At 37.5% G+C, this 20,687-nt stretch overlaps 1 protein-coding gene across 1 annotated transcript in view; it reads right to left on the bottom strand.

Annotated features, from left to right (window-relative positions):
• The window catches only part of LOC150088762 (dipeptidyl peptidase 4-like), a 238,037-nt gene that overhangs the window by 59,538 nt on the left and 157,812 nt on the right, over positions 1-20,687 (bottom strand). The window contains exon 11 of the mRNA XM_090370316.1: positions 13,161-13,287. Within this exon, the coding sequence (XP_090226442.1) occupies positions 13,161-13,287 (127 nt within the window). The remainder of the gene's footprint in view (positions 1-13,160; positions 13,288-20,687) is intronic.

Genomic DNA, 20,687 nt, shown 5'->3' with positions numbered 1-20,687 from the left:
AACACCTAACTGAAGTCTATAATGCTTTAAATGGATTGAGTAAACTAAATGATGATGGCATCCTTACTCTTTCATGGTGACACACATAAGGAAATATAAATTTAAACTGAAAAAGAATGGTTACAGGATAGACATGCAAAAATTTGGTTTCAGCCAGAGTGTGATTAATTGTTGGCAGAAACTTCCATCTGGCATTCTTGAAGTGGGTAGTTTGAATAAACTTAGTGAAGAATTAGATTTTATGGGTAGTTTTTTTGGCTGATATTGTATAAGCTTGCTTCTTACATCATTTGCTACTCCTAATACTAATATCACTACTGCAGAAGCAGCAGTACAGGGTGATTATAAAGTTCTCAATGATAAAGTTCTCAAACATAATAGACAAATCTATATCAATATATCTATGTGAATTTTCAGTCCTAAGAAATATCCAGGAAATAACGAACAGTAAATGTAATACAGTAAAACTGAAAATTTCTGCAATAGGTTGTGCTGCCAATGCAATGTTGTCACAACTAGAGTTGAAGAGATCAACAATGCATATAAACATGTGCCACCTTGGGGAAAAAAAAAAAGGATTCTCCATCAATTCCCAGCGATATGAAGAAACAGTGTAATGTTTGTATAAAGTCATTAAAAGCAAGAAGGCAAACAGTTTCACAAAGGCAATCATTCCTCTTCATGACAAAGCTCATCCATAATAGTAAGCCTGTGTACTCTGAAGCAGGGGTCGGCAACCTACAGCCCACAGGCCGGATCTGGCCCACCACCCGAAATCATCCAGCCAAAAAGAAACATAATATCCACCCAGCCCATGGTGGTCCTAAAAAAGAATTCAAGTTTGTAATTCTGTCTCAGGTCTGATGTAGAACCACAGTATTTTGATAAATTGTAACAATTTGATGGTGTTACGAGTCCATATATAAATAAACATATTTGTTTATAAGTCAAAAAAATAAATATCTAAAATAGAAATAAAAAAGAAGCATTTAGATTTTTAATTTTAGAAGATTTAGGAAACAGTGTTGCTTTCATACATTTTTTTATGATTGGTTTATATCTCCCATATCTTCTGTTTTCTGTCTGTGCTACAGCGGCTGATGGCACCACAGCTCATGTTGTATCAGCCATGTTTGGTGTGGGAGGAGCTTGCATAGAGACACGTCTGTCACTCTTTCATTTGTCATCCCTTTGTCACCTGTGTTTCGGCCTTTTTTTTAATTTTGTCTGTTGCTCTGCTCATCTACTGCTGCTCTTGCTACTTTGCACCTAATATGGATTCCTCAGAATTTGGTGAGTTTTGTCTGTCATACAGTACATGTTTCTTGTATTTTCTACTTGTAGCATGTTGCGTAATTTATAGCTAAACTGCAAGGTGTTATCTTCTTTACTTACAATTATAATAGTTATAGTGATAGTAATGTTTGAATTTCTTTTTTTCCTTCAGCCAATGGCAACAAAACACAGGAAGATGAATGCTGAGTGGCAAGTACAGGCACTCCCCGGCTTATGCAATAACGTATTTTGCATTCCGTAGGAATAAATGGAGGTATCGTTAAAATATCATAATGTGATCCCAATAATACACACTGTTTTTTTTTGGTAATTTGTTCCAGGACCTCAGAAGTTGAAATTTTTGCTATGTAACTAAGCTGTTTATCTCTCTAAAAGGTCATTTTTATAATGGAAATTGCCCCATACTTTCATCATTATCATATGTTTCGTTATAAGAATCAATTTTGAATGCCTTTGTGATATTTTTCTAAAACACATTTCTGGAGGTCACTATTATAAAACAATTTGCACTTTCCAGTTTATTGAGCTTTTCTGTTAGTGCAATCTATTATAAACGGGTAATTTGTTGTTGTTTGTTGTTTATTTGGTTTTTAGGAGCATTAGCAACTAAGGCCATATTGCTCGGGGATATGCGGTGGTCATACCCTGACCTTTCTGCATCCTCCGTATTTGGTGGTGATGGGCTCGAACCCCGGTCTAATCAAGAAGCGTGTGCTATGCACTGCTGCTCCTTCCCACCTGGCTACAGAGGCGCCAAACGGGTAATAAACTCGATCTTATTGCATTTGCGATAATACCAATAAGAATCTTCTCTTCATTCCTATTTACTTATTACAATGATGAATGGAATGCAACCAATGGAAAGTGTAAGTGGTGGCAGTGATGAAACCAAACAAAATTGATTTAGACATGAAGATGAAAATGATTAAGAAGTAAGAAGCAGGGCAAAGTTTGTTATCTATTACATGGGAATTAAATCTTGCTGCTTCAACAGTGAATGCTATTTCAAAGGACAGTGTGCATATAAAAGAACATGTTAAAGGATCAATGCATTAAAGGATCAACGCACAAAACAGCATTCAGGTGCTATATTGAAGATTAAAAAGCTATTAATAATATGGATGGAAAATCAGATTCAGAAGCAAGTGCACCAATGGCCATTCAAGCAAAGCAAGAAGTATTTATGAAGATATTAAGGATAAGCACGGTGAACCCCAAGCCAAGTTCATGGCAAGCAACGGGTGGTTTAATAGGTTCAAGCATCGTGCTGGTTTCCAAAACATTAAAGTATGCAGTGAAGTAACCAGTGCCAATTCTGCAGCTGCAGAGAAATTTTGTGATGTGTTGAAAAAACCCCTTCTAAATCTCCACAGCACTCAACTTCCTCAGTGGCATGCTTATCAGCTGGAGAGTTATGGCAATGATGCTCAAAAGGTGAAGCTTGCTGACATTATGCCTGTCCCCTCTCTCTTTTTGTAATTTTATAATTTTGAAATTTTTGTAATTTTGTACACTTTTCTAATTTTTCCTGCGCATGAGATAAAAAAAAAATAAATAAATAAATAATTCTATTTACATGTTTGTTGAACATTCCTTTTTTGCTTCAATCATATTCAGTGCACATAGTTGCGAGTACTGCATAAGCATTTAGGGAAATTCTGACTTACGTAAAATTCGACTTATGCAGAGTTCCGCGGAACGCAACCCTTAAGTAAGTCATGGAGTGGCTGTATTCCAAGACACTTGGACAGAAAAATTCCTTTTTTACACAACACTTCAGCATGCCCATATGGCTTATTTGCCATCTATACAAGCGTTGCTGTGAATAAGGAGTTCACCATGAAGCAGCACTATGAGACAAAACATCTGAAATTCAGTGAATTTAATGGGCAAGCAAAGAAGGATGAATGTCATAAACTTAAATTGAGCCTAGAAAAACAAACTAGAAAGAATCAGAAAGAAATACATGTGCCAGCTACACAGTGTTGAAGTTGATAGCAGAAAATTTGAAGCCTTTCACTGATGGGGATTTTGTGAAAAACTGATGACAGTTGTAGACATTCTATGTCCCAAGAAATAGACTTTATTTTCAAATGTCTGTCTCTACAAGAACAGATACACGACAAATAGAAGAAATGTCAGTGGATGTGAAAAATTGTTTAATTATTATTACTATTAAATCAGTTTATTTAATCAATAAATATGGCCTGCATCCCTTAGATAGCCATTCAGCCAGGAGGGCAATTAGTAATACAATTAATTATTTACATTATATATAAAATATATAAATCAATTTTAACAAACAGTAGATTTTACAAGGTAACCTTACATAAATAACTGCAATAAATAAGAAATATTTACAAATTTAAGGAGCAGATTTAAAGCATACAAATTTAAAACTTTACAAATTTTGGTATAATTTTAGCAGCAGGAGTCGGGCAAACTTGGACACATCTCAGTACTTTTGTTTTTCAGGCTTTTCCACTGGATAGAAGATGTCACAGCTCCATCCACATGAAGATTTCCTGCAATTTCTCTAATCTGTATACTTTAGAGTCACAGAACTTGTCTAGATCAATCTCTAGTCTGTTGATAAAGTGAATTGTGTTTCTGGGAAACATATTATTTAAGCAACTCATATTGACTAGACCTGCTTGAAGAGGGAGCCAAGGGTCAGCCTGGAAGCTTCCTGCTGTCCTGGGAGTTGTGATGATAGCGATGCATCCAATTATAAGTTTAATTTGAGTTAGGATATTTTGGGCAGCAATCTGATGTTTCCAAGGCATCACATCTAGATTCATCAAGGCATCACACCTAGATAAAGAACCACTGCAAAAATTTCCAGTTCTTCTGAATAGCACTTGATGAGAGTAGAGATACCAAAGACACTGTTTGGCTTACAGTATTTGTATGTGGAGTAAATTCAACTTTTTACAGTCTTGAGGAGTTTGTTCAATCGGTACCTATCAAGGGCACTACCACAGGAGCAGACATTCTTGAAGCATTGCTGAAGTGTACTGCAGATGTGAAGCAGCTGGATCTCTCAAAGCTAGTATGCGTAACACCGATGGAGCACTGGCAATGGTTAGAAAAAAGAAAGGTGTTGTGGTTCTGCTTCAAAGATACATGGAAGGCCTCGGAATTAAACACAAAGTCCAAAAAATGCACTGCATAATCTACCAGGAAGCACCGTGTGTTAGTCTTCAAAGTTGAAGGATGTGATGGGCATAGTGCTGAGGGCAGTAAACCTGATCTTGTCTTGGGGATTAAACTATCGTCAGTTTCAAAAACTTTTCTTGGAAGCAGAGACTCAGAACGGGGACCTGCTATACTTCTGCAATGTTTGCTGGCTCAGTCGAGGTGCAATGTTAGGAACTGTATATGCTCTGTGGGAAGAAACAGCTACATTCCTTGAAAGTAATAATGTGAATGCCTCAGAATTTTGTGATCCCAAATGGCATTCACGTGTGGAATTTCTAGTGGATTTAACATTCCATTTAAACAATCTGAATTTGCAGCTCCAGGGAAGAAATCTGAAATACACAAAGAGCAAGTTAAGAACTACACTGATGCCCATTTAGACGATGTCCTGTATATGGTCTCATTTAGCCTGTCTCCTAATGTTGAGATTTTTGAGAGACTTTTGAGCAACAAACAGCATCAACTCTCACACTAACTGCTTGTCCTTAAGACATAACATTATTCAGAGTTTATTATGTTTTATTATTATTGCCTTCATTTATTAGCTATAGAGATGAATGTGGCCCACTGTTCACTCACAGACATGGCCTCTGGCCCTTATGTGGAAGAAGGTTGCCAACCTCTCGTTTAAAGGGTTGGTTGTTGGTAAGGAAAGGCATTAGTATCAAAAGTATTAGGTAACTATTTAGGATTTTTTGATATTCTAGTAGATAAATAAAAAGTTTACATATGGAAAATTGTTTATTTAGTTAGTAGAATACTTTATGGTGATAACAAAAGCCTCGGTATTTCTACCAGCATGGTCAGTACAAGAGGAAAATGGAAGCCAGTTGGAATTAACATTAAATTCACAAAGGATAATGTTACAGTTAGGAAAATTAAATTAGAGAACATACATTTCAAGGAAATCAATAATTTGTAGAGTTGGGACTATACCAACCTTCTGTCATTCTCAGAGACTATATTTGTGTCCCCGATTCATGTCACGCCCATGAGAGAGAACATACCAGAAATTACATCTTTTTAGGTGCAGTCTCCAAACCTGAATGCAATATTCCAAATGTGTTCTAATCATTACCTTGTAAAGAGGGATAATGACATCCTTCTCCCTACTAGCAAAAGCACTAGTGGGGTGGACACCACGTGTCTTCCTAGCCACATGGCTAGGAAGACTCATACAGTTTACTGTATGAAAAATTTCATGTCAGGTTGAATCATAATGCCTAAGTCTTTTTCATCTTGAACCAGCATTAAAGTTCCTTCATACTGCATAATACAACTCTATGGACATATATTGAATAATCTGCAATATGCAGATTATTCAATGAATGTCACCAGTATGGCCACATTCTGTTTCCTTCTGCAATAGATCTTCATATAATTAATTCCTACATAATGTTCTTTGCCAGCACTTAAGTTCCAGAAGACCAGTAAGATAAGAAGCATTTAGCTCAGTAAATTAACTGGCTTCTCTACCAATTTATCATAAAGATGCCAGTCAAGGAAAGTGATTTACATACAGTTGCTCTAATATTTAATATGCTGCTGAGTAAAATGCTAAGTGTTATTTTACAGTGCACTACTAAATCTGTGGTTTTCACTTTTGCAAGTATTATACAAGAGTTATCCCAAAAGTAATTCACAAAAGCAGGTAATTTAAAGTAGGTGGGTAGTGAAAGTAAAGTAAGTTGATAGTTTGAATAATTCAAACTACCAATGGAGGGGATGGACAGGTGATGTGGGAAGTTTTTTATTTTATTTTTTTTGTTTTATAAGCTTGCTTTCTTGCATCATATGCCACTACTAATACTATACTTATTTTCTAACATAATTTACATTAAAACCTTCAATGCTGTCTGCAATCGCAAGGAGTCATATCAGGTCTTTAAGGTAGGAATGGAGTGCTTCTCACTCGTAATTGGCAAAAACAAGCTGTACAGACTGTGTGATGTGAGGCATTGTGTGTCATGGAGTATGAACACACTAGCTTCCAACATCTGCAGCCACTTCTAATGAATTTTTGGATGTAATTTCTGATGAAGAAATTCCATTTACTGATCTTCCAAGTGGCAACACACGATCAATGGCAATAATGCTCACATAACTGTAAGCCACAATGACCATTTGTTTCACCTTTTTTTGTTTCTGTGGCATTTATAGAGGCACAGTGAAGATGGATGCCTCCAATGAGCCAATTGCAACTTCAGTTCAGGTTCAAAGTTACTTATTCATCTCTCATCAGTTTGAAACAATGCATTTTAAAAACTTCACTTTCTTTCTGATGATGCATGAGTAACTGTATTGCAATTTATTTATTCATTGCTCACTGTTCATCTGACAGCAGATGTGGGATCCGCAGGGTAACAAACTTTTTTTTTTTTGTAACACCTCAATTAAAATTCAGTGGAAAGATAATTTTGGTATTCCAGATTCATTGGCTATTTCCTCCCTGGTCATATGTCTGTCTTTTTCCAAAATGGTGGCAATAATGATGATGTGTTGTCTCTAGGTGTCCTTGGTCTACCTGAGTGTTGCTGTTGTTGTTGTTCTTGTTTTTTGGTGCAAGGGCTGCTTAGGCCATATTGCACCTATCACCGTTATGAATGTTAAATATGCATGGTGATTGTGATGGCATTACTCAAAAACGATGGTATAATTCGATCTTTTTTGTGAAGTGAAAGAACTCCAGTAGATTAGCGTCGTTACCTATGATGTGGCAGAGTGTCAAAGGTTCTTTAAGGTTTGGCAGAAAGCTAAAAGAGACTTGGCGGGCAGTGGTGTATAAAGTACACTCAATAAGAATATGCTTTATTGTGAGTGGACAGTTGCACTGTGTGCATTGTGGAGGATCATTACCTGTGAGGAGATAAAGGTGGGTAAGATGACTGTGGCCAATTCGCGCTCTAGTTAAAATTACTTCCTCCCTCCTGTTTATACGGAAACTGGAGGTCCACGGTTGCGGTTCAGGTTTTATTTGGTGGAGTTTATTGTGCGTTTGGGCTTGCCATTGAATTCTCCATTGTTCTTTACACATTCTTCGAATGTTACTTTTGTAGTCAAGATATGGGACGTAATGCTGTGATAATTCTCTGTCAGATGGATGTTTAGCGGCATAGTCTGCACGTTCGTTTCCTTGTATCCCAGCATGGCCTGGGATCCAACAGAAAATGGCCACTTGTTGGAGTTCTTGAAGATGCATCAGTTTGGATTTTATGAGCTTTATTAAAGGATGTGTTTTAGAAGAATTGTTCTGTAAAGCTATAATCGCACTCTGGGAGTCCGTATATATCATGCTTTTATGGATGGCCAGATGGAGGATATTTTCCACTGCAAGTTTCATGGCGTATAATTCAGCTGTATAGCTGCTGCATTCATTGGGAAGTGATACGGAGAAGGTTTTATGAGGGAAAATGGCTGAAGCACCCACTCCACTCTCAGATTTTGATCCGTCAGTATATATTTTTGAAAAATGCAGATAATTTTGTGTATGGGCTATATGGAGTTGTTGTATATTAACATTTGCAAGAGAGTGTTTTCCCCAGTTTAGAAAATAATTGTCACAGAGTGGTTTAATAGACCTCCATGGGGGATCCGTACTGCTTAAATCTCGAAGAACTTTATCGGGATCTATATTCCAAGTTTCTGATAATGCTTGAGCTCTGAGAGCAAAAGGCTGAATTGCTCTAGGTTTATTTCTATAGAATGTTGTGAACTGTGGGTCGTTAAGTATTGGCCTAATGGGATGGGTAGGTAGACTTTGGATTTTAGTTGTATAGTTAAGAATTAATATCTTTCTCCTGAGGGTTAGAGGAAGTTCATGAGCATCAATATAAAGACTTTGAACTGGTGAAGTTCTATAAGCGCCTATAGAAATCCTCAGGGCAGAGGGTTGAATTGGTGCAAGTCGCGCTAGCACGCTTTCCCTAGCAGAATCATACACCGGGGCACCGTAATCAAGGCGAGATCTGATTAGGGCTCTATACAAATGCAGTAACGTGTACCGATCTGCACCCCATGATGTAGAAGAAATGACTCTGAGTATGTTCATTTTTTCAGGCAAGACGTCTTTAGATGTTTAACGTGCTCTATGAAGTTCAACTTACCATCAAAAGTCAGACCAAGCAGACGAATGCTGCTCACAACAACTGAGATAGGCTAATTTGTTAAGTGTACTTCTGGATCTGGATGCATCTTCCTTTTGTTACAAAAGTGAACTACTTTAGATTTTGAACAAGAGAGTCGATACCCATTCTGTGCCATCCATAACTGAATATTATTAATTGAAATTTGGAGCTGCCGCTCAATGAAAGTCATGTTTTGAGAACTGCAAGAAAAAGTGAGATCATCGGCATAGAAGTATGAATTCACAGTGCTGGGCATATATTTAGTCATATGGTTTATTCTTATTGCGAATAAGGTGGCGCTGAGCACAGAGCCTTGTGGGACCCCTTCTTCTTGTATATATGTTTGAGAGAGAACTTGTCGGTATCGGACTTGAAAAGATCTGTGCTGAAGGAAATTCAATATGAAGTACGGTAAGTGGCCTCTCAGGTCAAGGGAATGCAGATCTCTTAGGATACCAAAACGCCATGTGGTGTCGAAGGCTTTTTCTACATCAAGGCATACCATGACGAGATGCTCATTTCGAATGAATGCATTCTTGATGTTTGTTTCCGCTTTGACCATGAGATCCAGGGCTGATCGATTTTTCCTGAATCCAAATTGATTGTCAGAAATTATATTTTTAGAGTCGAAAAACCAAGTAAGTCGACGGTGAATTATTTTTTCCAGGGTTTTGCTTAAGCAGCTGGTGAGAGAGATAGGTCTATAGTTTTCAGGAATGGAATGATCTTTTCCTGGTTTCAGAATTGCTATTATATAGGAGTGGTGCCAGGAACTGGGGAAACAATGTTCAAGAAAGATGCGATTGAAAAAAGTGAGCAGTGAAGAGACCGATTCTTTATTTAAGTGTTGGAGCATTATGTAGTATATTCCGTCGGGGCCTGCAGCACTGTGTTTTGAGCTAGATATGGCTTCTTGAAGTTCAAGCATTGTAAGCGGCTGATTATAAGGTAAAGTACATTTACTCATAGGTCTGAAGTTCAGTTTGGACTTTTCAGCTAATACTTTGATCTTCTGGAATGATAGATCATATGCTGTTGAGGCAGATAACTGTGAAAAAACAGTCCCTAGGGCATTCGCTATATCTGTAGGAGAAGAAAGATCCTGTCCATTCCAGTTGAGAATTGGGGAGGATAATCGGGAACTTTGCCACTTAGTTGTTTTATTTTCAGCCATATTATTCTTGAATCAGTATTTTTATTAATCGAGCTCGCAAATCGAATTCAAGATTCTCTTTTAGCTTTCTTCCTAATGTGACGGGCCTTGGCTCTGAGTCTCTTGTAGTTTATAAGATTGGCAGTGGTGGGATATTTTCGAAACAGATTCCATGCTCGGTTTTTTTCTTTTTTTGCACCTTTGCACTCTTCGTTCCACCAATAGTTTATGGTTCTATAGGTTGTTGACTGTGATTGTGGAATCGCAGTGCATGCAGCAGCCAGTATTTGTCTCGTGATGTGATCAGTAGCTCTGTCAATAGGACAGGTTTCGATTATCTGTTCATCAAAGGACACTCGGGAAGTGAATTTTGCCCAATCTGCTCTGTAGAATTTCCATTTTACGTAGTTTTGGGAAATTATGGAATGTCCTGTTTGAATCTTACATATTAGCGGAAAGTGATCACTATTTAGCGGGTTGTCGAGGGCTGTCCACTCAATACTAGGGAAGAGGATCGGAGAGCTTGATTGATTGATTGATTGATTTGGTAGTTGTTGGCGCATCGGCTTCTGTGGCCATATTGCACCTCCCAAGGTTTTTGCAGTACTTTGATCCAAGCCCGAGGCGGGAATCGAACCCGCGACCTTTGAGTTGCCGGGCAGGTACTTTACCCACTCGGCTGGCCCGGTCGGCTAGGATCGGAGAGCATATCGAAAGGTCTATTGCAGAAGTTCTACCCGTAGAGAGATGGATGTAAGTTGGCAAGCCAGTATTTAGTATAGTCAGATTTTGTCTGTCAGCAAGCTGTTCGATAAGTTGTCCTCGTCCATCTGCATTGGGAGAACTCCACAATGGATGGTGTCCATTGAAGTCACCCAATAAACAGATAGGGGTTGGCAACTGCTGAATAAGATCTTCCAGTTCATGGATGGTATAGGAGTGATTGGGCGATAGGTAGATAGAAACAATTGTCAAAGTAATACCAATGACAATACGTGTTGCAACAACTTCGATGGAGGTTTGTAAAGGAATTAATCTGCAAGGTACTCGTGAGTCTATGAGTATGGCTACCCCTCCGTGAGTATTATTTGTAGTAGTTCTGTCTTTTCTAAAGAGTGCATAATTCTTAATTGAGAGTGATACATGCTGTGTTAAATTTGTCTCTTGTAGGCAGATGCCTACGGGATGGTAACGATTAATTAACTCGTGGATATCATCAATGTTACTGCGAATTCCTCTACACTTCCACTGTATGATTTGGTGCATTATTTGGTTCTGTTACTTGAGGTAGATTCTGAGTCTTTTTTATTCCCAGGCTGTTTGTGGCGATCGAGTTTCATTTTCTCCTTTCTTGGAAAGGTTGGGCGTCCGATATCCATGACATCTTCTGCATGGAGATCTAGAATAGGTTCATTTGGGTCAGTATTGTTATCAGTGTCCATATTTGCTGAAGTGATATTGCTTGTCTTCCTATCTGTAACTGAGTCGGTTTTTGACTTTGAAATATCTGATGGTCTATGTGGGGTTGCTGGTGGGACTGTAACAGGGGTGTTGTTGGCTCTATCTACTACCTTTTGCTCTTTTGGAGTCTGTTTCATTGATGGTGACAGTATAGATCGGGCCCAATCTGCAATCGACATGGTTGGGGGAACTGATACTTCAGTTTGTGTTGCTGTTGTTTGGTATTTTTGCATTGCTGCTGCATATGTGTTCTTAGGTGCGTTAAGCATAATTTGCTTTCTTGCCTCTTGGTATGTGACTTTTCGTTCTACCCTGTACTTTTGGATTTTTTTTTCAGTTTTCCATAGATCGCATGACTTGGAGTAGGCTGGATGCATGCCTTTGCAATTCAGACAGTGCGGTGTTTTGGCGTCACAGTCTGTGTGCGAATGTTCTTTCGACCCACAGTTTGGGCAGACTGGATCTCCTCGACAAGCCATTTGTGCGTGACCAAATTTTTGGCACTTGTAGCATCTTATAGGATTCGGGATAAAGGGTCGTACTCGGCAGTTGAGATAGCCGGCTTTGACAGTGGATGGCAAGATAGGTGTTCCGAATGTCAGGATGATGTTGCGGGTGGGAACAAGTTCTCCATCTTTCCTGATCATGATGCGTTTGGCTTGTATCACTTTCTGATGTTTGAGTTCTTGGGCCAGTTCATCTTCTGTTACATTTATCAGATCCCACTCTGCAATTACTCCCTTGGAAGTATTTAGTGTTGCATGAGGGGTAACTTGAATGGGTAGTCCGCCAAATATTGTTAGTTTCAACAGTCTCTCAGAATGTGCACGACTCACTGTTTCTACCAAGAGGTCTCCAGATCTTAGTCTTCTCACCATTTTGGGAGAGCCTGCCACATTTTCCAAACATTTTTGTATAAGAAATGGTGAGAGAGTGCTCATAGATTTGTCCGACAGACTGACTATGTAAGATAAGGAATGATGGGCATTCCTGTTGGTCTGTGTCTGTACGCAGTCGTTTAGACTTTGTTACATCATGAGAAATTTCATGATCAGCATTGTTGATGGTACTAGATGAGCGCCTAGGCTGCTCAAGCTCTGGGTAATTGTCGTAGTCCATGTTAGGCTCCTTTTTGCCCTGGGAGGTTGACTTTCCCTCCCAAGTTTCCGGCCCCGCCACAGGGAGGCAGGAGCAGTGCCGCAAGGAGGCCAAGCGGTTAGATAAGTTAGTTGATTAGTAAAATAGAGTAATATATGTAATGAAAAAGAAAGGTGAGTTTCCTTCTTTGTTCTTACTTGTGATTTTTCAAGTATAGAACTGAATTATAAATGAACTTCCAGTAAAAAACGATATAACTTAAAATGAACTTTTATCACTGGGAAAGATCGCTATATATTCGCACTTTGAACGCTTGACCTCGAATTCGCTTGGCACCCGGGGCCCTGAGTGTTGCTAATCTCACTGGTCTGACCTTGATGAAACCTCTGAGATATCAACATGAAATCTTGCTACAATCTACTGTTTACTCACCACACACATCACAACAATTCATAAATTTGTTGGCATTTGACCAAATAAAGTTTCAATTTTGATAAATGATTTTTGATCTGAAACTGTAATCTTACCTGAAGCAATATCACCATCCATTTTTAAAATGCCTCTAGAGAAACATTCAATTCAGGAACTCTGCTTCAAGCACATTAATACTGAGGCTAAACCACAATTTATTATCCTGTAAATGTCAGCTGCACAGGTGTATGTAGTGAGGGGCACGTGTACAGTGTACATTACTTTTGTGACAAATTTGTGTGTCCTCATGACTTTTACAATCTCAGACTAAAAACTAGATTGATCTCCCACTCAACTTCCTCTAGCAAGGAGGAAGTTGAGTGGGAGATCAATATTTTTTTGACATATTTACTTACCTTTACACAATTCCATTTATTTGAACTTCTGCAAATGGAGATAATGGAAGAATTCTGTACCCTTTTCAGCCATACTACAGATAAGCTGTTGCTGTCAATCCATTTCACTGCTGTGAAGTAATGATCCCTAAAAGCAAAAGTTTTGGGAAATAAAAAAAATTAAAATAAAATTAATTTCATCACATTATAATTTTGCTGAATAAACACAGAAAGTTCTTTTGCAGCTCATGTTTCATAATCATTAACTCTCTATTGGTCATGCCACTAATGGAACATAATTGCTCACAGTTGTATGCAATCTATATATTAATATGGAAGCCGTTTTCTTGAGACGGCCATTGTGAATGATAGGCCTAACTGATCGGGCTGAACGTGGTCTCAAATTGAAGATATTTCTTCCTAGGTGTGCAGAAAAATGGGAAAATATAAAAATTACAAATAGTTTTATTTTATGGAATGGGCCAGTTTTGTCTACTAGCGCTGCCTACCTTGAAAGAATTAATCGCTAGAATTCCATTCCACTTCTCACACCGTGGGCACTCTTACCGCGTGTAGATTTGATTCCATCCGATTCGACTTTGCTATTCTCATTTAAGAGGTGGCAGTTTCCTATTTGGCTGGATTTTGCAATAACTATAAATAAAAGTCAAGGGCAAATGTTTGATAGAGTCGGAATTTCACTTACTAACCCTGTATTTAATCATGGCCAATTGTATGTAGCAATGTCTCAGGTCAGATCATTCCAGCATGTTAAGATAAGGTTACCAGAAGGGCACAAGAATATAAAAAATGTCATTTTAAAAGAAGTATTATACAGACTCGACTACATTTTGTACGTGCGAAATTGTTACACAATGTGCACATTTTGAATAATCGGAATGATGGTGAAACCAAAGAAAATTTATAAGTTTCCTCAGATACAAGAAAGGAGAAAGGATTCAATGCATACTAGCTTGCCTGCTCATGACAAAACATGACTACATTTCTTTAGGACAGCTAGAGAAAAACTCTGCTAAAAAATTGCAAAATTTTTGCAACAGGTACAGCTAGTTGTTTTTTTTAATTATAAGAAAATAATTTTTTTGGATTTTAATGAAAAAGTGTTTTATTAATCATGACTTACAATATTCAGTTGCAAAATATCAAACAAAAGTAAATAAGAAGAATCACTAATATTAATAATGTTTTCATGGCATTCCTTAAAATTTATACTCATAAAGGTCAATCATCCCTCAAATTGAAATACTTGTGTGAAGTTTAACAAATAACATCGCCGTTGAAGTTTCACTTCATGGGGGTATTCCAGATATTGGCATTTTGTTTCTCATACACCCCATGTGCTGGTGCTTTGTCTCTTGGACTAAAAAAGTAATCTTTTTTATTTTTTTTTTATTTTTTTTTTCTTTCTTAATTTTTATCTTATTTTTTTCATTTCACTGGAATTTTGTTTCATGCAGGCCCATATGCTGGCGCTTTGTCTCTTGGACTGAAGAACTTTTTTGTCATATTTTTTAATCTTACTTCTTTTATATTTTTTATTTTATTCTTCTTATCTTATTTTTATCTTTATGTTTTATTGGATTTTTATAATCTGTTTTGTCTGTGTTTTAATATTTATCTGATCTTATTTTTTATATTCTTAACTGAATATCACATTTATTTATTTAAAAGGTTTACAAAATTCAGAACAAAAATATGTAAAAAATATAGTTTTTAGCTTTAGAATTTAGTCACTGTTATAATCATAATAATAATTGCAAAATAAATAGCTCTGTTCATATAAATGAAGTTTTCACATATTTCAGATTTGTATCTCTTTATTCTGTTCTTTTTTTTATTGTGTGAAAATAAAAGAACATAATAAGAAATTTTGGAAGATAAATTGCTTTCTCTTGCAATTTATACTTGACATTTCCTGATTTTTTTTTTTTGAGCTAGATGAAGTTCTGCTGCTCTTTTAATACCTAAAAGTGAGCACACAATATTTCACTGTTTTTCCAAATGTTCAGATGCTTCTTTACGGCTAACGTTTTCAAAATTTTTCTTCTTTCCACAAAGTTTACGTCTTATCATAAATATAAATAATTTGCCTATTGATTCCTGCTATATTCAACACAATTTATAAACTAACTATAGGTCAGTGGTTGATGTTCCTAGCACAGCTGTATGTTGTACATAATTTATCAGCTATGTTTGTGCCTGATTTGCTGAATTATAGAAAACTGATTATTTCAGGTTTCTTCATATTGCCCTTGGGTTCACTAATATCTGCATCATAGTTGATAGAAGGGAATTCTTCTTAGATTTCAGATATTTCATATGATGTAAGAACCCAATGTGTAATGTTCTTGGAAACCAAATAAACAATTCATTCTTATTCCTGTTAGACAGGAAAATAGGCAGAATCTGTTTATTATAATTTCTAACTGTGGAAACACAAGAAAACTGGTAGTTTTGTACTAATTCAATTTCCAGATATCTGTTTTTTTTTTTTTTTTTTTTTTTTTTAGGAGCATTAGCAACTAAGGCCATATTGCTCCGGGAATATGCGGTGGTCATTTCCTGACCTTTCCACATCCTCCATATTTGGTGGTGACGGGCTCGAACCCCGGTCTAATCAAGAAGCGTGTGCTATGCACTGCTTCTCCTTCCCACCTGGCTACGGAGGCGCCTCCAGATATCTGATGAACCAGTTATCTGTGGCTGTGTTGCATCCCAAGCTGATTATGTTCTTGCACAGTCTTTTCAAGCTATTATTGCAGGATTATTATCTATTTTGACAGAACCACATGGTGACATCCTTGCATATATTTCAAGATTGGAAGTATAAGACATTTTCTGCATCTATCAATGCACAAATTTTTAACCTGAATTTTCTGAGTTTGCTTGGACTTTACTGTTAGAAACTACATCTCCCCCTGATTTATTTTTTTAACATGTCACTAATGGTATTGTATACCACTAATGTTGCAAGGTTTCCTGCAGATTTCAATAAAACCTCAAAAATATCCTGAACAGGTCAACTAGTTTACTAATTGAGTATTATTTTCCCTTTTTCCCTTATCCCTTTACTATCAAGCTGTATAGCTCTCAGCAAGAAATGGAAATGTAACTTAGACATTACCCAGTGAAACAATTTGATATCTAATTCAACTATAGACCACGAGTCTTCCATGTTCATTTTGCTGCCTTCTGTAACATCTGATAAATACAGAAAACTGAAAATGGCTTTTACTCCTGATTGCTCAGGTGATTTTGCAGCTCGGTTCCTTGCTATGTTTCTCCTTGATGGAACTAATATGTTTATTTTTGTAGTCAATAATAATTTTCAAAATGTCATCTGTGAAGAAACTGCTCCAACACTCTAAAATACCCTTACTGTTTTTTTGCAGAACCTGTAACACCAGGAAAGTGGGTGACTATGTTGTGAAATAAAGTTCTAGTATTTGCTTTAGGAAACTGTGACATCCCCTTTGTTGTTTTGTCTTTTCCAAAAAAAAAAAAAATAAAAATAATCTTGCTGGAGCTACGTAGTTCATCACTATGACCTTGCAAAATCACTGCAAATTCTTGCAAAAATCACTGCAAATTTGTTCCTCTGTATCTGCTTCTTCCATATGTTTTTCAATCATCTCTTCTTGCTCTTTACTTCTGTCATTAGTTGGTGAGCTTACTGAATCAGAAATACTACTGAATGAGTTCTTCAAAGAGTCAGCATCTTCCTCCAAATGTAGTTTTTTTTTGTTCAGTTGGGTAAATACAAAACTTTGAAGAAAATTCACTGAGTATGACTGTTACACTGTTCACATCCGGGGTGGATGGGATCTATCCAGTTATATTAAAGGAGGCAGCAAAGGAAGTAAGCAAACCCTTAGCTATAATTATGAGAGCTTCTCTGGACTCAGGGGAGGTACCCATGGACTGGAGATGTGCAAATGTGATCCCAATTCACAAAGGAGGATAAAAGGGCAACACAATTAATTATAGACCTGTTAGTTTAACTTCCATTCCAAGAAAATTAATGGAGGCACTGGTTAAAAAAGCACTGCAGGATCATCTAGACAAGACTTCAGTTATAGCTCGGACACAGCATGGTTTTGTTAAGGGAAAGTCTTGCCTGACCAATTTGATTGGATACTATGATGTGGTTACAAAGGAACTGGATGCAGGGAATAACTTTGATATCATATATTTGGATCTTAGAAAGGCTTTTGATACTGTTGCACATGGAAGACTGCTGAACAAATTGGAGCAGTGTGGCATTGGAGGAAAATTGCTGCTATGGATAAAGGGATGGTTGAGTGGGAGAAGACAGAGAGTGGTAATCAATGGATACTGCTCATCGTGGACTAATGTTATTAGTGGAGTCCCTCAGAGTTCAGTGTTGGGTCCATTGTTGTTTTCTGTATTTATAAATGATATTGATGATGGTATATCAAGCTTAATGTCCAAGTTTGCAGACGATACAAAGGTTGGCAGGGTTGTTAAGGACACTAATGACAGTACGTTGCTGCAACAGGATCTAGAAAAGTTTAGCAGATGGGCTGAGAGGTGGCAAATGAAGTTTAACATTGACAAATGTAAAGTACTACATATGGCAAGCAGTAACTCCAGAGTAACGTATCAACTACAGTGGTAGAGATTGAAAAGGACTAGGAGGGTAATTGTGCAGGCAGATATGAAGTTTTCTGAGCAGTGCAGATGGTCTGCAAGGGTAGCTCATGGTGTCTTGTCAATGATATACAGGAATTTTTCTAGCAGGGATAAGGAGGTGATTATCCCCTTGTGTAGGGCAATGGTCAGGCCACACCTTGAGTACTGTATACAGGTCTGGAGGCCTCATTTTAAGAAGGATGTAGAGCTGTTGGAATGAGTACAGAGAAGGGCAACAAGATTAGTGAATGGAACAAAGGGTTGCTCTTACAAAGAAAGGCTTAAGTTTTGCAGATTACAGTGTCTGGAGACTAGGCACCTGCGAGGTGATCTGATTGGGGTGTATAAAGCCTTGAATTGTTTGAGCATGCTCAATGCTGATGGGATTCTTCCTCTTGCTCAGAATAATCACCTGAGAGGGCATAAATTCAAATTGAGGAAAGACAGATGTGGGATAGATGTGCAGAAATTTGCCTTTAGCCAGCAGGTAGTTGGTTGGTGGAACAGACTTCCATAAAAATTAAGTTAAATCAAGAAAACTATGTTTTTATTCTTGAACTGTGAGATGAAGTTATTTCTTTGTGGAGCAGCAGAGGTGGTACTCCACCAAAGGAGAGAGTTAAGAATATAAATTAGTCAGGAGAAGATCAATAGAAAATGAGTATATGAGAGTAGCATTTGCCCAGGAAGGATAGTAGGCTACATTTCAATTTGTGTATATTAAAATTTTGCTAAAGCAACCTTGTTGAACTGCAAATTCCATTTCTTTAGCTGAGTTGAGTAATAATGTTCCTTAGCTTTGAACATACATTCCTTAAACACTTCTTTCTCAAATACTGTAAGTTCAGAATTGTCCAGAACTGGTTTTTTTGTTTTTGTTTTTGTTATTTGGTTTTTAGGAGCATTGGCAACTAATGCCATATTGCTCCGGGGATATGCGGTGGTCATTTCCTGACCTTTCTGCATCCTCCGTATTTGGTGGTCACGGGCTCGAACCCCGGTCTGATCAAGCAGCGTGTGCTATGCACTGCTGCTCCTGCCCACCTGGCTACGGAGGCGCCCTCCCAGAACTGGTACTGCAGCTGGAAGCAGGAGAAGATATTATAACTTATATTGGGGAAGGGGGGAAATTTTTTGCAATGTATTTTGGTAGCTGCAGTAGCTGACTGCATCATAAGAGAATTCAGGGCCAATAAGATACCCTACTGTTCATTACATCCCTATATCATTACATATTTCCCCAGAATTTAACTCCCTGCTCCATACATTATGAGGGTATTTAGCTTAAAAAAAAAAAAAAACCATAAAATGCTATTGTGAAAACATCTTCCTTTCTTTGACCAAATCAAAAATCATTAGCTGAAATTAAAACTGTGTTAATACTAATTAAATAAAGTGGATTAGTACAAATTTTTAATAACAAAACTCTAGAATTCTCAGCTCAGAGCTCTCAGATATCTTACAGAGAGTGAATACAACTGAATTATGGTATACCTTTAAAACATTAATCACAGAAGCCTTGAATGCTTATATACCATTAAAAAAAAATACTCCATGAGGAAGATTCCAAGTTGGATGAATAAGGAAGTTGCCAGATTACTTGAGTAGAAAAAGATGGTAAGGAAAAGTTAATGAGCAATAAAAAGTACTGAAGCCTATAACAGCTACAAATTGATCTGTAACAGTGCCATAGAAAAGGTTAGGCTGGCAAAGAGAGTAAAGAGTGGGGATAAGGAATTCTTCACATATATAAATGCAAAGAAGAGGTCAAACCAGATCGGACCCTTCTGTAATGGACATGGGATAGTATTAAATACCCCAGCTGAAGTTGCAGATTAACACAGCAGTTACTTTGCATCAACATTTATAGAAGAAAAACCCTTTGTGTCAATGAGAAATTATGGGATAGTGAAGTTTAAAAAATGTAATTAATGATGTTGAAATTTCACATTTTATTTAATGAAAAAAACTTTCAAGCCTACAGGCCAGTAAACCTCCTGGGGTTGATGGCATATACCCTATCATCTTAAGTGAGGTGGCAAGTGAGTCCATCACTGGACTTGGGATTGATTCCACTGGATTGGAAAAGTGCCAACATATCTCCGAAACATAAGGGCGGTTCTAAGAGTGAAGTGGGAAATTACCAGCCGGTCAGTCTAACTTCAGCAGTAGGGAAAGTCATGGAGACAATGATCAAGGATACAATTCAGGATCATTTAGATAAAAATAGGATTCTGAAGGATACTCAGCATGGTTTTGTAAAGGGAAAATCATGTTTAACTAATCTGGTTAGCTATTTTGACAGAGTCACTCAAGAGCTGGAGTTAGGGAATAATTTCAACATTGTTTATTTAGATTTCAGCAAAGCATTTGACTCAGTCTCATATGAGTGGTTACTTTATAAGCTGGAACAGGTTGGAATCACAGGAAAATCCTTAGATGGAGAGATGGATGGCTTCAGGGCAGAAGGCAGAGGGTTTTGATAAATGGTTATTCCTCAGATTGGGTTGATGTAAGAAGTGGGGTTCCCCAAGGATTAGTATTGGGACCATTGTTGTTTTTGATTTTCATGAATGACATAGATGAAGGGATAGAGGGCGTGATGTCTAAATTTGCAGATGATGTCAAGATTGGTAGAGTAGTTAATGATCACTGCCAAGCAGAGCTTCTTCAGAGTGACCTAGATAGACTTCAGGGATGGTCAGCAAAATGGCAGCTATGCTTTAATCGAGCAAAGTGTAAGGTATTACACCTGAGGAACAGTAACCTCAAAATAACTTATACACTTGGTGGAGTTGAACTAAAGTCAGTAGTGGAGGAAAGGGACTTGTGTGTTATGATACAGTCAGACATAAGTTCTCCAAGCATTGTAGA

Source organism: Mastigoproctus giganteus, chromosome 3 (assembly GCF_048544385.1).
Source record: "Mastigoproctus giganteus isolate SK-2022 chromosome 3, ASM4854438v1, whole genome shotgun sequence".
NCBI classification, from domain to species: Eukaryota; Metazoa; Arthropoda; class Arachnida; order Uropygi; family Thelyphonidae; genus Mastigoproctus; species Mastigoproctus giganteus.
Note: the sequence above shows the minus strand (reverse complement) of the source record. Positions and strands in the feature narration are given on the sequence as shown.